Source organism: Pelophylax lessonae (genome assembly GCF_965119305.1).
Source record: "Pelophylax lessonae genome assembly, chromosome: 4".
In the NCBI taxonomy this organism is placed as follows: domain Eukaryota; kingdom Metazoa; phylum Chordata; class Amphibia; order Anura; family Ranidae; genus Pelophylax; species Pelophylax lessonae.
In genome coordinates this window covers 145,289,990-145,307,981 of record NC_138771.1, presented here as the reverse complement: position 1 = coordinate 145,307,981, position 17,992 = coordinate 145,289,990, and the positions used below count along the sequence as shown (strand labels likewise).

The window sequence follows — 17,992 nt, the reverse complement described above, 5'->3', positions numbered from 1 at the left end:
AATATTACAGTATGCTCCACTAAGGGTACAGTTGGTCCACCACTAATATTACACTATGCTCCACTAAGAGTACAGTTGGTCCACCACTAATATTACACTATGCTCCACTAAGAGTACAGTTGCTCCACCACTAATAATACAGTATGCTCCACTAAGAGTACAGTTGGTCCACCACTAATATTACAGTATGCTCCACTAAGAATACAGTTGCTCCCCCACGAATACTGCAGGATGCTCCACAAATATTACAGTTGCTCCATCACAAATATTAAAATATGCTCCTCTACAAATATTACAGTATGCTCCAGAAATATTACAGTATGCTCCACAACAAATATTACAGTTTCTCCACCACAAATATTACACTTGCTCCACCACAAATATTACAGTATGCTCCACAAATAGAACAGCCCACCTCCGTATCCACCAGCACTCTTCCGTATCCCCAGCACATCTCTGCACCTCCAGAACAACCCATACCCCCCCAACAAACCTCCATTACTTCTTTGTAGCCCCAGAACACCTCCGTGCCCCTAGCACCTGTATATACCCACCACAAACTTCTGTACCCCTTAGCACATCTCTGCACCCCCCATAATGCCTCAGAACCCCTTAGCATGCCTCCGTGCCCCCAGCACATCTCTTTACTCCCAGAAAATCTCTGCACCCCCCAGGTTACCTCCATAACTCCTTGCACATCTCTGCAACCCCCCCCCCCCCCAGAATCTCTGCACCCCCTTCCACACCTTCCACAGCCCCATCACACTTCCATACCCTCACACACCTCTGCACTCCTCAGAATCCTTTGTATCCCCAAGTACACCTTCATGCCCCCAGCAGGTCTTTGTACCCCCTGCACACCTCTGCACCTTCCCACACACCTCTGCACCCACAGCATGCCTCTGCAACCCAAGCACACAGCCATACTCCCTTGTACACCTCTGCATCCCGCACACACCTGATTCTGCATTTTGACAAGAGATATTGTATGTACAATAATATTTCCAGTTTAATAGTACTTATGAATAACTGTCTAACTTTGTCTTTAATGCCAGGAACCTAAGCCTAAAATATGTCAGCTTGTCATGGATCATCTGGTCCAGCAGAATGTAAGTGATGATATGCTTTATGACATTTTATCCACACACGTAATTGGGAGTCCTTTTGTAACATCTACTGTACGTCAGAAGTCGGACCCAGCTCTGAACTTGTGACCTCTGCTTTGTCTGCCGATGTCTCTTCTTGCTGAGCCATGACTAATTAGTGCCTTTTTTAAATCCAATCTCGATAATGCACATTAAATATGCAAAAGGAAACCACCACCTTTTCTGTTGTGTTAATGGGCAAGTCATGTATGCAACCTTACTGGTTTACTGTCCTCCCTGTACAGCTTTGCTGTTATTCATTCTCTGGCCTCTGGTAAGAGAGTGAGTAACCAGTAGGAATTACTTATTTACCCCTTTGGATAGGTGCCAGTGCATTTTGAGTTTGCCTCCACACTATCTGTCATAACCGCTTTAGGTTGACAATAGAATATGTGGTTACACTGTTTTCTTTAAAGCGGATTTCCCTGCATCCAATTCGCATGAAAGGAGACTGTGACCTGCTCTCAATGGAGCCGGTTCACACACTTCCGGGGGGCTGAAATTACTTTAGTAATGTCATTGGTCCCCCCAAAAGTGTCAAAAATGGCAGTTAGGAGTCCGATCTGTCCGCCGCAATGTCGCAGTCCCGCAAAAAATCGCAGATCACCGCCATTACTAGTAAAAAAAAAAAAAACAATAAAAATGACATAAATCTTTCCCGTAGTTAGTAAACGCGATAACTTTTGCGCAAACCAATCAAAATACGCTTATTGCGATCTTTTTTTACCAAAAATATGTAGCAGAAAACAAATTGGCCTAAAATGTTAAAAAATATTGATTTTAAATTTTTTTTTCGGGAATGTTATATAGCAGAATGTGAAAAATATTGTTTTTTTTTTTTTAAATTGTCGCTCTTTTTTTGTTTATAGAACAAAAATTAAAAATCGCACAGGTGATCAAATACCACCAAAAGAAAGCTCTATTTGTGGGAAAAAAAGGATGTCAATTTTATTTGGGTACAGCGTCGCACGACCGCGCAATTGACCATTAAAATAAAGCAGTGACGAATCGCAAAATAGGGCCTGGTCAGGAAGGGGGTCAAATCTTCCTGTCTTAAAGTGGTTAAAAATTGAATAGAAGGTTTAGCACGGTAAAACACTTTTTGATAGAGAAGTAGTGCATTTTATTTACATAATAAGGAAATAATTCTGGATGGCTGCACTTCCAAAAATCTTTTTATTGAAGCTTCATATGAAAAGTGGTTGACAGATGGAGCACGTGATAAAGAGGTAGACGCGTTTCGCGCAAATGTAAGCACTTAGTCAATACCTTAGTGCATTTTATATACAGTTATATAGATCAGACCAAAATGAGGGAAGGAGGAACAGAGGGACTTTGTTCCAAATCAGGGACAGTCCCTCAAAAACAGGGGCAGTTCGGAGCTATGGTCTGGTAGGATCAATGCAGGGGCTGTGGTGAAGACTTGTATCAGCGACTGCATCTGTTTTTTTTTTGGTACAGTATAAACTACCTTTACTCTGTGAATGCATCATCTTAAAATAGACAACCATTTCCAGACAATATTATAATTTCTCTTTGCTTGCTTTGTTGTCAGTTTTAGTTAAATTTAACTATTTTCCTGATGTCACAACATAATAATATAACAATACCATGTGGTCATTCTGAGATGCCCATTTATCCAAAATTTCCTTGAGCGTACCACTGTACCAGTATAAAACTCTGCTTTTTATCTTGTACCCACAGATAAGCCTATAAAAAGGCTTACCTGTAGGTACAGTAGATATCTCCAAAACATGCCCTGTTTAGGACATAATAACATGTGTAGCAGCTGGTGACGTCACCAGCGCATGCGCACTGTGCTCTCAATGAACGACATGCCGTTCATTGAGAGAGCTGTACCACCGACATGACTTCCCTGCACACGTGCTGGAGTGACGTCATCACAGCTTGGCTGTTCAAAAGGCCAGAACCTGTGAACCCAGAAGGTAGACCAGGTAAAAATGGAATTCCGGTCAGTGGATGACAGAGCACTGCTGGAGGGATCCGTTTTCTAGGTAAGTCTGTCACAATGTACTAGTATGCTGTACATACTAGCACATTATAACATGAGCCTGTGGGGGGGGGGGGGGGGGGGACGTTTTTTTTTTTTTATTTAACTAGTTTACTACTGCTTTAACATGCTGCATGGTCAACTTTTAAGGGTTGCCAGTTAAACCTATTTCATAATCCATTTACTTTCTAGGTTCGCTTCCTGCGCTGGCAAGAATTTATTAACAGTATTACACAATGGCTTGAAGCAAGAGAATTCCAACCAGTCAGCTCTCCTACTTTACTAACAGCTGTGGAATATCTGCACAACATCTCTGAGGTATTTAGAAATATGACAGCAGTGGACATGGGTGTTCTAACTAATATATCACCTACAGAAAATTTTAGTTTCTTGTTTGGTAAATATTCCTTAAAATGCAGTTTATGATTGCTCTATGTACACAGGGCCGACGCCACCTGTAAGGCGAACCAAGCAGCCGCCTAGGGCGCAACTCAGCAGGGGGCGCCAGCATCCTGCCTTCTGCACCCGTTCCTGGAATCAGTATGGACCGGCGGGTGCGGTCGGCGCCCCTCATGCTGTGCTGTGCCGCCGCCTGCTTGGGAGCTTTTGTGAGCTGAGTCAGGGGGCTGAGGGCTCCAGCATTGCAGAAAAGGCAAACTCTTAATAGGAAAGCATTGAGGTGGTGCCGCAAATGCGCATTAGGTTTCCCCCGCCGACGACGTCAGCCAGCGGGGGAGACCTAATGCGCATACGCGACAAAGGAGAGCGGGAAAGCCTGACCCAGCGCTGACTCCGCCCAGCGAGGCAAGTCACTCACTGAAGGGGTTTTAACCCCTTCAGCAACTTGGAATGGGGGGGCGGTAGCACTGGAAGGGAGAGAACGGCCCTGCCACAAGTTTAAATTAAAACTGCCAGTCTGCCACACACCCCCTGTTACATGGTCTGACTGTAACAGACTGAAGTTTAATGCAATAGTAAAACGTTTTAGGCCCCTACACTTTAGTAATGTGTTTGGGCCTAAAACGTTTTACTATGCATTAAACTTCAGTCTGTTACAGTCAGGCCATGTAGTGTAATACACTACACATACACTTCCATAACATGATGGTAATGTGACATTACCATTATGGAAGTGTATGTGTAGTGTACTACACTACATGGTCTAACTGTAACAGACTAAAGTTTAATGCATAGTAAAACGTTTTAGGCTTATGGAAGTGTATGTGTACTAATGCGCATTGTGCTGCACATTAATGAGGATATGGGGGGGGGGGGCGTCAATTTTCTATTTTGCCTAGGGCGCCAAAAATCCTTGCACCGGCCCTGTATGTACAAGTGGCATATCAAGATCAAGGGTTATTTTAGATACTGTTATCAAATATGTGGCCGTTCATAAGTAGCACACAATTAGTAGTGTGTACAGGTCTTTCTGTAATCGCAATATAAGGAAGGGCATTTTCAGAATGTGTTCTTCCTGTAACAAGTACCTACCTTATAGGGAAACTCTATAGGTTGTGAGTTATTATTATTTTAGTTTTTTTCTTAGTTTATCCACTTCCTGACCGGCCCATGTAGCTTTACTGCTACAGCGCGGCTGCTCTGCGCAGAATCACGTACTGTATATACTGAATTTGTGATTCTGCACTTCCAAGTAGGGGGCGCTGCGACGCCGTCAGTGCTGTGATTAGTCACAGCACAACCTGATCAAAGCCTGCCAGCCATTGGATGACTGCCGACATCTGCTGATCCGTGAAGAAGAAGACAGGACAGAGCTCTGTCAATGTAAACAGCAGGAATGTGCTGGCTTTTGTTTCCCTGCAAAGCAGGGAATAAAAGCTGACACATCCCTTAGTAAAAGCACCTCATAGTATACACATAAACACTGTTTAGGCACCCATTTAACCCTTTGATCGCCCTAGATGTTAATCCCTTCCCAGCCAATGTCATTAGTACAGTGACAGTGCATATTTTTAGCACCGATCACTGTATTAGTGTCATTGGTTTCCACAAAGTGTTAGTTAGTGTAAGACTGCTGGCCATACTTTCTCAGTCCCACTGATCATTGCCATTACTGGTATATAAAAAACAATAATAATTCCAGTATATACTGTATACCAGTGGTCTTCAAACTATGGCCCTCCAGTTGTTTAGGAACTACAATTCCCATCATGCCTAGCCATGTCTGTGAATGTCAGAGTTTTACAATGCCTCATGGGACTTGGAGTTCTGCAACAGCTGGAGGGACGTAGTTTGAAGATCCCTGCTGTATACCATAGTTTGTAGATGCTAGAACGTTCAATATATGCTTATTGGGACTTTTTTTTTTTTACCAAAAATATTTGGCAGAATACACATTGGCCTAAATTTATGAAGAAATTTGATTTTTAAAATATTTTTATTGGATATGTTTTATAGCAGAAAAAAAAAATATAGTTTTTTTATAGTCTTTTTTCATTTATTGCACAAAAAAAAAAACCCCAATCATTATCAGATTACCACTAAAAAAAAGCTCTATGTGTGTGGAAAAAAAAATGATATCAATTTTGCTTGAGTACAGCATTGCATGACTGCGCAATTGTCAGTTAAGGTAGCGATGTGCCAAAAAGCAAAAAATTGCCTGGTCATGAAGGGGGGTAAATCTTCCGGAGGGCAAGTGGTTATACATGTTTAACTGTTGCAGCAGTCAGGCCTTGTAACCGCACCACTCATTGATGAAGTACTGCAATGTGAGGAAGAAAGACCCCATATGTCATTTCTGAGGCTAGGTTCAAACTTATGCTTAGGCTCAGTTTCAGGCCTGAATTCAGGCAAAAATTTGGGCCTGATTTGTCCCTGAAACTGAGAACAGAGACGCACCGGATCAATGCATAGGTATTAGGTGTGAACCCAGCCTTAAGGTCCCTCCTGTGAGGTAAACTAAGTTCTTTGCCCTGTATCTACCAGGTACAGACACAGTGTAATGAAACATCAGACTTTGATAGCTCACTTTTGTTTGGAAGTCTGGTTCTATCGAAGAAAGGGGCTGATATGGAGGACGTTTGGGTGCTTGAGGCAGTAAATAAATGGTCCAAAAAAATATGTAAAAAATGTAGCGCCAAAGGATAAATACAATAAATATACGCAAAGTGTGTCAAATGACAAAACATATATATCTGTGAATAAATAAATACATATAGAAATGTTTCACAATAAAGGTGCAAGTGCTCTTGAATAATGTGATAATACAATAATCCAGTTGATAAGAACTATTTCAGTGGATAAAATAATTTATGTAATAAATGACTAATGTCACAATAAGTGTTCGTGAAAATTAAAAATAGATCACATATATGCATACACTAGTGTAAATAGAAATAGGCGCAAAAGTCCATAAAAGTGGATAATATCGTCTATGCTGTGTTGCTATCAAGAGACCAAGTGCTGCTGCTTGAATAACTTAAAGTGCCTTGGTGCATAAATAGAAAAGCTGGCTGCTCACCTCCTGGTTTGGCTCACAAGTTATAAAATAATGAGCCAAACCCGCATTTTGCGCACACAGGTGCCAATAGGTATGGATAGGTAGCTTCCTCCTGTCTTCCCTCTGGATAAAGGTGCTTCAGGTAAGATAAAAATGGCCAGATCCGCAGTGTCGCTGACACAATGAAGGGGATAGGGTGGTCACCTCCTCACACTCCTCTCTCCACCATCATGATACTGTAAGGGTAATCCCAAAACTCACGGGTTTCAATAACATTTTGACTGTTGTAGCCAGAATGAAAATTATATTTATTTAGACAAACATGTAGATAAAATGACATGTTTGGAGAGCAAGTCAATCACATTACATTCTGTTGGCTTAATGAACATTGCTCTAACTGGCTAGGGTTTGTAATACACTTTTATACACTACAATGGGTGGCACCTAGCTATCTAATTTCTTTTGAAGTTCCATCTGTTGACATTTTGGAGTCTTTTGGTATGCGGACGGCCATTCACATAGATGTGTGACTTCTAGTTTCGTTCCTTGAACAAATCTTTAAAGACTTGAGATACCAATCTTGCAAATGAAGGGCTGAACACAACAGCTGCTCTAAAATATGACTTCTCACACAATATATATCCAATATATCTGCTTAATCACAAATCCATGCCCGATAATAAGTAAATATTTAATAAACAAAATGGCTGCTTCCCTTTTCCTCATCAATATGATACATGTATAAAAAAAAACACAGCGATCTAGTGCTCTCTGAAATGACTAGTTTATTGGGGTAAAATAAAACAGCAAAACACTCACATGAGTGGTGGTTCCCTGCTGAGGAAGTCGTGGTTTTGACGTAACGCGTACGGGGGAGGATCCTGCACACGCTGTAGCACCCATATCGCTGTCCATGCCCGCACTGGCTGAGTGCCAGTTCATGTGAGTGTTTTGCTGTTTTATTTTACCCCAATAAACTAGTTGTTTTAGAGAGCACTATATCGCTGTGTTTATTTTATACATATATCGTATCATGATGGTGGAGAGAGGAGTGTGAGGAGGTGACCACCCTATCCCCTTCATTGTGTCAGCGACACTGCGGACCTGGCCATTTTTATCTTACCTGAAGCACCTTTATCCAGAGGGAGGACAGGAGGAAGCTACCCATCTATACCTATTGGCACCTGTGTGTGCAAAAAGCGGGTTTGGTTCATTATAACTTGTGAGCCAAACCAGAAGCGGCCAGCTTTACTATTTATGCACCAAGGCACTTTAATTTATTCAAGCACCAGCACTTGGTCTCTTGATAGCAACACAGCATAGACGATATTATCCACTTTTATGGACTTTTGCACCTATTTCTATTTACACTAGTGTATGCATATGTGTGATCTATATTTATTTGCACGAGCACTTATTGTGACAATAGTCATTTATTACATAAATTGTTTTATCCACTGAAATAGTTCTTATCACCTGGATTATTGTATTATCACATTATTCAAGAGCACTTGCACCTTTATTGTGCTACATTTCTATATGTATTTATTCATTCACAGATATATATGTTTTGTCATTTGACACACATATTTTTTGTATATTTATTGTATTTATCCTTTGGCGCTACATTTTTATATATTTTTTCGGATCGTTTTGGTGTTAGGTGAATGCACTTTTATGTTGGCAGCCATCGGTCCCCTTATCTGGCTATTTAGCAATTAATTGGGGTCACTCGTTTTTTATTGGTTAGCGCTGATTAATCACTTTTATTAGTTAATGAATGGTGCTGAATCCAGAGTGTATTTTTTTAAAATTATTATCCAATAGTGTGGAGGGGTTGTTAATATTCATATATACTAGTGGTTTCTGCACACTGAAGAGCTTCCACATTTACCTTGGGATGTGACTGAAATGAGTGAATCTAGAATTGAAGCACCACAATCAGATGTCATAGGCCTGATATAAGTTTATTCCAGTGTAAAATCAGATGGAAGACTGTACGCAAAGACTGGTCTTTATATACAGTCTACTATCTGATTTTACATTCAAATAAACTTTTATTTAGATACAATTCCAGATTTACTTGTGGGAGAAGTGTGGAAAAGGACATAAATGAATGTATGTGTTTGTGACAGCAGCCTCATGAACTGATAGTCTAGCTTAGAAGACACTGCACATTGGTACATGAGGTGAAAAGAGAAGGCACTACTAGAGAGTGTGAGAAGTTTGGGCCAAACAGAGAGCACAGGTAAAAGACATTTGAGAAAACACTGGGGGGAAAAAGAAAGAGGCATCAAAGAATAGAAGAATAACGCCGGCCATACACTGTCCGAATCTCGGCCGGTTCAGCAGGAAGAATAAGGCCGGCCATACACTGTTCGAATCTCGGCAGGTTCAGCAGGAAGAATAAGGCCGGCCATACACTGTCCGAATCTCGGCTGGTTCAGCAGGAAGAATAAGGCCGGCCATACACTGTCCGAATCTCGGCCGATTCAGCAGGAAGAATAAGGCCGGCCATACACTATTTGAATCTCGGCCGGTTCAGCAGGAAGAATAAGGCCGGCCATACACTATTCGAATCTCGGCCGGTTCAGCAGGAACTGATTTTGAGGGACTGTCTCTCATTTTGAACAAAGTCCCTATGCCCCTCTTTCCTTTCATTTGTCCCTCATTTTGGTCTGATTTATATAGTTGTATATACAATATGCACTTTTTATCTTTCCAAAAGTGTTTTACAATGCAAAATCTTTCATTCAACTTCTAAATTGCAGCATCTGTAAATTCCAAAAGCCAATATAAAGGAATAGTGGTGGTAAAAAACAAACAAAAAAACACTTGTGGATTTAACCAATCATTTTTTGTATAATTCTCCTTTAAGGGAGTGTGGCAAGAGGTGTGCCCTATACCTAAATACTTTTGCTAGTAAGTGTCTCTCATTCCCATCTCAGAAAGTTGGGAGGTATGTAAATGTACCAAGTTGATCAATCAATCAACTTGGGTACAACAAGCCTGCTGGATTCACTTCCGATTATCACAAGCAGCTGCTATAGCCGCTAGCAATAATCACTGTCTTCTCCCGCCACCGGCAGGTACAGCTTTCCCCCCTGCTGGGAGAAGACAATTGCTTGCCAGGAGGGATTCCCCTATCGACACTGTATTGATAGAGCTGCCTAGCACATATATGAAGAGAGCATAAGGAGTATATCGGGCGCAGGAATATTAGGTAAACATCATGGGTATAGCCACAGTTATAGTGCTTCGGGATCACATGCAAAGCTGTGTCTCTTAGCCCCGGTTCAAACTGCCATGACTTTGAAGTCAAATCCCAGCGCAACTTCGGCACGACTTCTTTAACAGAAGTCAATGCAAGTCGTACCGAAGTAGGACCAAAAGTAGTGCAGGAACCTTTTTCTAAGTTGGAGCTTGCACCGATTAGAATGGTTCCATTGCACTGCGACTTCTGATGCGACATGTGCTCCAAAGTCAGAGCAATTGTCCCATCAGTGTTAATCGGGCCTTAAACATAAAAAGCCTTTATTTTCTTTAAGGCAAATAAAAACAGAGCATCCAGCAGCAAACATAAAAAATAGCTTATCTTCAGCAACACAAAACAAAAGTCCACTTCTCTGCGGCACAAATGAAACATAACACGTGCAAATTTCACAGTGGATTAACCTAAAGTTAGTAAAGTCCAGATTCAGTTGTTTAAGCGGCTTCCAACAGCCATGCAGCACTCAGACTGGTGTCTCCTCTCCCAAACTCCTACTCCTCCACCTCTGCATTAGGAGCTACCTGTCTTAAGTGCTGCTTCCTGGAAGTAAGCTTAAAGCGGAAGTCCAGCCTAATACCTTAAATTCTCCCCTGCAATCATTAATGTGAGCGGAGTTCAGCCTTTTTTACCTGAATTTTGCAGTTTTCAGTGCTGTCACATGACTTCAATTCCACTTCCTGCTGAGTCCAATAGAAGCAAGTGGGTGTGGTTACTGAGAGCTAGTGACATCACTTCAAGGGAGGGGAACTGTTCCTGTGTAGCCAGTGGGTGTATACAAAATGGGAGGAGCTGATCATAGGTTCCCATCCAGTGTTCTCTCATCAGTAAGGATGCATTGTACATTCCAATTCATGAGAAAATTAAGAAATAATCCACACAGGACACGGGGGAGGGGCACATATACAGTATAGCTGTGCTGGGCATTGAATGCAGACTACCATAGGAGAAGGAAGCTGGACACGGGGGAAGGGGGACGGGGACTGTCAGTGTAGCTGGAAGTTCTCGGGGGTCTTAGCTCACAGTCTACAATGATCATAGTACAGGCAACCACACTAAGTCTATATGTCCACTAGTGCGATTAATCAATGGCACCCGTGCCCATCTACGCGGATTTAAAAAAATCAGCGTCCCCCTCCCCTCTATCTGGCTCCTATCTGTTTCTTACCTTCTCTATCTCCCTTCTAAGTTTCTGCTCTGCACTATGTTTTCCTTTCTTTCATGTCTCTGACACCTTAAAAAGGCTTGGGAGTGACAGTTGGGAAAGAACAATTATCTTACCGACATTTTTCTGTACGGTAAATTGCCTTATTTTGATGTGTCCCAGACCCATGCGGAGGGCCTTCTCCCAGATGCGGGGGCTGGCTTTAGGGTTGTTATTGGCACTTGGTTAAACTCGGTCTTAAATGTATGTTTTGTACTGTTAGCATTCAAATCTTGTGATTGTTGTTCCTTTCTGACAAATGTGCACTTTTCCACTGTTATGCCTTTCTAAATAAAATATTGAAAATGAAAAAAAAATAAGCGACTTTGAAAAGGTGCCTGCACTACTTAGATGCAACTTTTGATGCGACTTTACTCCAGAGAGTGTAAAGTTGGATCAAAGTTGCAGCAAAATCGCACTCTAAATCACAATAGTGGAAATGTAGACTAAGGCTCCGTTTCCACTAGTGTGACTTGTCATGTGACTTTGGACACACAAAAACGCATGAAAAGTCACAGCCCATTGATTTCAATGGCACCCGTTCCCATCTATGCAACTTAGAAAATCAGCGACCTTGGAAAGGTGCCTGCACTACTTTGATGCAGTTTTTGATGTGACTTTGATCCAGAGAGTGTAAAGTTGGATCAAAGTCACGCCAAACTCGCACTCTAAATCGCAATAGTGGAAATGTAGAGTAAAGCTCCATTTCCACTAGTGTGACTTGTCATGCAACTTTGGACACACAAAGTTGCATGAAAAGTCACAGCCCATTTTAATGGCACCCGTTCCCATCTAGGGGATGAAAATCAGTGACTTTAAAAAGGTACCTGCACTACTTTGATGCAACTTTTGATGCGACTTTGATCCAGAGAGTATAAAGTTGGATCAAATTTTCATCAAGTCGAACTCTAAGTTGCAATAGTGGAAACGTAGACTAAGACCTCTTTCACACTTGTGTGACTTGTCCTCCCTTTTGGGACTGCAAAGTCGCATGACAAGTCTCACTCCATAATTTCAAATTGAGTACCATTCATATCTGTGCGACTTCAAGTTGCAACAACTTCAAAGTTGTCCCTGCACTACTTTGGTCTGACTTTGATGCATTGTGAGGTCCAAAGACATAGGCATTGCTTCAAGCCCAGTTAAAATCACAGAAAAAAATTTGCGGTAAAATTGCGTCACAATTGCGCGACTTTTACGCCGCACAAGTGTGAAAAGGGCCTTAACCACTTCTGGACCAGGCCTTTTTCTGACACTTGTTGTTTACAAGGTAAAATCAGTTTTTTTTTCTATAAAACTACTTAGAACTCCCAAACATTATATATATAGTTTTTAGCAGAGACCTTAGAGAATAAAATGGAGATCGTTGCAATATTTTTTATCACACCGCATTTGCGAAGCGGTCTTTCAAACGCAATTTATTTTGGAAAAAATTCACTTTTTTGAATAAAAAAATAAGAAAATATTAAAGTTAGCCCAATTTTTTTCAATAATGTGAAAGATAATGTTACGCCGAATAAATAGATACCCACCATGTCATGCTTCAAAATTGCGCACGCTCGCGGAATGGCGACAAACATTGGTACTTAAAAATCCCCATAGGCGACATTTTAAAAACTTCTACAGGTTACCAGCTTAGAGTTACAAAGGAGATCTAGGGCTCAAATTATTGCTCTCGCTCTAATGATCGCGGCAATACCTCACATGTGTGGTTTGAACACCGTTTACATATGTGACTGCGACTTGCGTATGTGTTTGCTTCTGCACGCGATCTAACAGGGACGGGGCGCTTTAATTTTTTTTCCTATTTATTTTATTTTTTATTTTTTTATTTTAAACATTTTTTTTAATTTATTACTTTTAATACATGTCATGCTTCAAAATTGCGCACGCTCGCGGAATGGCGACAAACATTGGTACTTAAAAATCCCCATAGGCGACATTTTAAAAACTTCTACAGGTTACTAGCTTAGAGTTACAAAGGAGGTCTAGGGCTCAAATTATTGCTCTCGCTCTAACGTTCGCGGCAATATCTCACATGTGTGGTTTGAACACCGTTTACATATGTGGCTTATGCGTTTGCTTCTGCAGGGACGGGCCGCTTTAATTTTTTTTCCTATTTATTTTATTTCTTATTTTTTTATTTTAAACAGTTTTTTTTTTTTAATTTATTACTTTTATTCCTATTACAAGGAATATAAACATCCCTTGTAACAGAAATAAGCATGACAGCACCTCAAAAAGACCTCAGATCTCACATTTACACTAGAAGAAAAGAGCACAGAAAGGAAAGTATTCTGATTACCAGAGATGTATAGTAACTAAGTAGAACTACTTCACTACTGTACTTAAGTACCGAAAGGCGGTATCTGTACTTTCCTAGAGTAGAATTTTTTTCTCCTACTTCCACTTTTACTTCACTACATTTTTTCAATGATTTCAATACTTCTACTCCGATATTTTTTTTTTTGTGCTGCATAGTTACTCGTTACTATTATAAAAATTACCACTGCCAGAACAGTAGATGGCAGGTTTCATGAAGCTCAAAACATGTGTATTATCAGCGCATACGAAAATAAAAGCTACTGTATGTATAAATAAAAGCTGCATTTGAAATAATAAAAAACAATATGATGTTCAAACTTTTGAGTTCTTTCTTTAATAACTACATAACACAGTACTTGTACTTTCACTTTCGGTACTTGAGTAGAAATTTTTTTTCCAAAACTACTGGTACTTTTACTTTCAGTACTTGAGTAGCAAAATTTTTTAAAAAACTACTTGCAATACTTAACCGGTTGCTGACCGCCGCACGACTATATACTGCGGCGGTCAGCCCCGGCCAGGCAGAGTGACGTATCGGTACGTCACTCGCCTGTCACTGACTTGCGAGCCTATAGCGAGCGGGCGCGCACCCGCCGAGGCGCGCGCCCGCCGCGGCTCGTTCACAGGCAAGTCAGTGCGTGTGACCGGCGGACTCGATGTCCGCCAGTCACACTGCGATCGCTCCTGTGAAGGGAGAAAGACAGAGCAGCTTGTGTAAACAAGCTGCCTGTCAGTTCTCCCTGTGTAAAAGTAAAGATCTGACCGTTCTACTATGTAGAACGGTTGATCTTTGCTTTTACACCAATAGCAATGTCCCTACACAGTAGAAAGCACGCCCCTAGGACACACTTAACCCCTCCCTGTCCAATAAAGTTAACCCCTTCCCTGCCAGTGTCATTTTTGCAGTAACAGTGCATATGTATAGCACTGATTACTGCAGTAATGTCACTGGTAACCCCAAAAGTGTCAAAAATGTCAGTCAAGGGTCCGATCTGTCCGCCGCAATGTCGCAGTACCGAAAAAAAAATCGCAGATCGCCGCCATTACGCGTTAAAAAAAAAAAACACCAAAAATGACAAAAATCTCTCTCTTTGTTAGTAAACGCGATAACTTTTGCGCAAACCAATCAAAATACGCTTTTTGCGATTTTTTTTACCAAACATAGGTAGCATAAAACAAATTGGCCGAAAAATGTTAAAAAATTTTGATTTTTACTTTTTTTTTGGGGGAATTTCATATAAAAAAATGTGAAAAATATTGTTATTTTTGCAAAATTTACGCTCTTTTTTTGTTTATAGCGCGTGATCAAAAAATCGCACAGGTGATCAAATACCACCAAAAGAAAGCTCTGTTTGTGGGAAAAAAAGGACGTCAAATTCGTTTAGGTACAGCGTCGCACGACCGCGCAATTGTCCGTTAAAGTCACGCAGTAAAAAATCGCAAAAAAACCCCTGGTCCTTTAGCAGCCAAATCCTCCGGGGCTTAAGTGGTTAAGTACAAAAAATGTTGAATACTTTAGTACTTCTACTCAAGTCACTTTTTGATCGAGCACTTGTACTTTTACTCAAGTATGGGTTTCGAGTACTTTATACAACTCTGCTGATTACACATGGTAAGAGAAATATAGGGTGCAGAGAAGGAGACTAGGGACAATAAGGTTGGCAGAGGAAACATGCTAAGGGATGGATGAGAAAACAAGAACAAAGCTTGAGTACTCTGAATTAAAGCATGGTAGAAAAAAACATGAACAATTGCTGCAGAGAAGGATAACTAGTGGAGTCACAATTGAGGGATTGCAATTTTTAGGATAACAGCAAAGAGAAACATAGTTAGAACAATTTGATGAAGGCTACTTTAAATAATATCTGTTTTTAAATTGTTGCTTGATCTTTGTTCTCTTTTTTAACAGTTGCTGTACTTGCCTCAGTATGGTTCTTCCAGAATAATCTTATCAGCCAATCAAGGCTCTATGGTTCCAGCGCCATCAGGTGTGATTATCTTGGACATGAACTGGCTCCTACAGAAAATCTTTGCTAGATTTGGCAATTTTGCTTTGAGCCCCGCATCCGGAACAGACAATCAATTATGGAGGTTTGAGCAGGTGGTTGGAGCCCTCGAGTTGACTGTTGGTGAAGGAGATGCTATGGCTGTTTTGGAGTTGCTGGAGACATTGGAACTCCTTTTAAGGACAACAGAAGGGGATTATGTTGTGCCAGCTTGGTTGAGAAGAGGGGGACTTCAGAGACGAAGATGGGAAAATCTGCGAGGGGTAGTATATCGCTGGAAAAATGACAGCAGAATATTTTTTAGTCATTTCTTTGTTGGCAGACTTCAGATTCAACTTATTCGCATTTTGGGAAAAGACATATGTAAACTGTGGAAGGAAGGAGCACTGTTAGTCACAGAGGCTCAGGTAAGAATTGAGGTCTCGGAAGACAAGAGATCTTTATACCTAATTGGATGCTGGGGAGACAAAAACAAAGAGGGTGACTGTTACAATCTCTTGGAGAAGATAGAAAAAGAAGTTGAGACCCTTCTTAGGAATGGGTTGGATCAAAGCTATGAAAAGTTGCACCTTTGTCCTATTGATCTACATGATATAACTGAGGCATTATGTGCAAATTGTGATGAGGAACATCAACTATCAATGCAATCTGGCATAACTGAAGAAATCAAAGGATATAGTTTTGACCAGATCCTGAATGCTGAAAAGAACAATGCTGCCCTTTGTGGTAATAATGTTCGAACATGGGAAGTCTTGTTTCCACAGCATGACACAAGAATGTTACACCATCTTGGATGGAATTGCTACACACATTTTATTGAAGGTTCAACATTAGAAACACTTTGCGACCTGCTGGACAAGATACGTCCAACTGTAGATGATTGGAGAGGGCTGGCAGAATCGCTTGGGAAAGCAACCATCAGTATTGTCAAACAGATCGAGGAAGAAGCTACAAAAAAAAGATTATCACCAACAAGACTTGTCTTAAATCGGTATCCTGTGACTATTTCACAGCTAAAGCAGACTTTAAGCACATTGAAGAGAGAAGATTGCCTACCTGAGATTGAAAATATGATGATACGTTTATGTAACTGAGTGACCTAAGAATACAACTTCAACTATGACCAATGTTTTTTGTTATTTTTTTTTGGATAGAGCGGGGAAAGTAGTTGATCATCTGTTGGGTTATTATTGCTTTTGTGTGTTTATTGGGGAGATTTTTCCTCAATGGGTATGGTTACTGGGACAAGAAATAAGCAGAATCTCTCCAGAGATGGGAGGGTTTAGAACCTATGTAATGTTCTTATTGGTGTAAGCTTTGGTGAGATTATTTTCTCTTCTAAACTCTAGGGAAATTTTCCAAATATAAGTGCTCTGCCAGGTATAACAACCCAACTAGTTCTAACCCTCTATTTGTTACTGAAACCAAGAAAAAAACATGTTGGCTGACATTAGGGTGTAAAGAGTTTTTAGTTATGATTCTCAATGACCTAAAGTAAATCTGTGATACATCTAGCCAACTCCCTCTGGCATACCATATGATGAAATAATTTGTAAGTAGAGGTTACCTTTAGTGAAAGAGTAACTTTATACCCCCAATTCCCAGAGTTAAATTTGCTATTTACGCCTCTTTACCTTTTGCACTGGATTCTTGCATCTAGCCCCCGATGATGCAGGAAAATAAAGGGAATCCTGGCCACAGAATTGTTTCCTTTTGGTTTATGTCACTGTGTGCAATATTTTATAAGGAATAATACCTAATATTTTACTGGTTACATTATGCACTTTTCATTTTAAGCCTATGCTATTTAGAATGAATGTCAAGTTTTTGTAAGGTATCACAATGCACATATTTTGCATACATTTTCGTGGCATAAAATATGTACACATACTGTATTCTTAAAGTGATATTAAAGGCAAGTTGTTTTTTTTTTTTTTTTTTAATAATAAACATGTCATACGTACCTGCTCTGTACACTGGTTTTGCACAGAGCAGCCCCGATCCTCCTCTTCTTCGGTCCCACCGCCGATATTCCTGGCCCCTCCCTCTTGCCTAGTGCCCCGAGAGCAAGCAGCTTGCTATGGGGGCACCTAAGCAGGCTCGCTCTAGAGGCAGTTCTCTGTGTGTCCATTCACACACAGAGCCATGGCTTAGCCCCACCCCCTCTCTCTCCTCATTGGTTCACTGGCTGTGATCTCAGCCAATGAGGAGGGAGAGTCCCTGGAGAGAGGAAAAGTTATTCTTAAAATGGCTTGTAATTGATAATAGATTTAAATGCCTATTCTAATTTATTGCAGTTGGAAGACAATTGCCCTCATTCAAACATTTAGGCCTCAGACACACTGGTTTATTTTAAATGCTGTTTCTCCTGGCAAGAGGAAATCAGCGTTAAAAACTCACCTATGTGGGGGTGTGGCCTGGACGGCAATAGAGTAGGATGCACATGCTCTGAGCTCCGCTCTCGGTTGATCCTGCATCTAATATCCTGCATGCCCTAACCTCTCTAACTGCTACCAGACCCGTGTGGTACATTACCTCCGCTATCCCCGCCATGTCGCCGCCTCGTAAAGCCACCT

General features: G+C 40.9%; 1 protein-coding gene across 1 annotated transcript in view; it reads left to right on the top strand.

Moving 5' to 3' along the window:
* LOC309554107 (death-associated protein kinase 1-like) overlaps positions 1-16,872 on the top strand; it is a 98,135-nt gene extending 81,263 nt beyond the window's left edge. The window contains exons 13-15 of the mRNA XM_082255653.1: positions 1,056-1,109; positions 3,349-3,474; positions 15,320-16,872. Of these exons, the coding sequence (XP_082111779.1) occupies positions 1,056-1,109; positions 3,349-3,474; positions 15,320-16,510 (1,371 nt within the window). The 3' untranslated portion in view covers positions 16,511-16,872. The remainder of the gene's footprint in view (positions 1-1,055; positions 1,110-3,348; positions 3,475-15,319) is intronic.
* Positions 16,873-17,992: the final 1,120 nt, after the last annotated feature.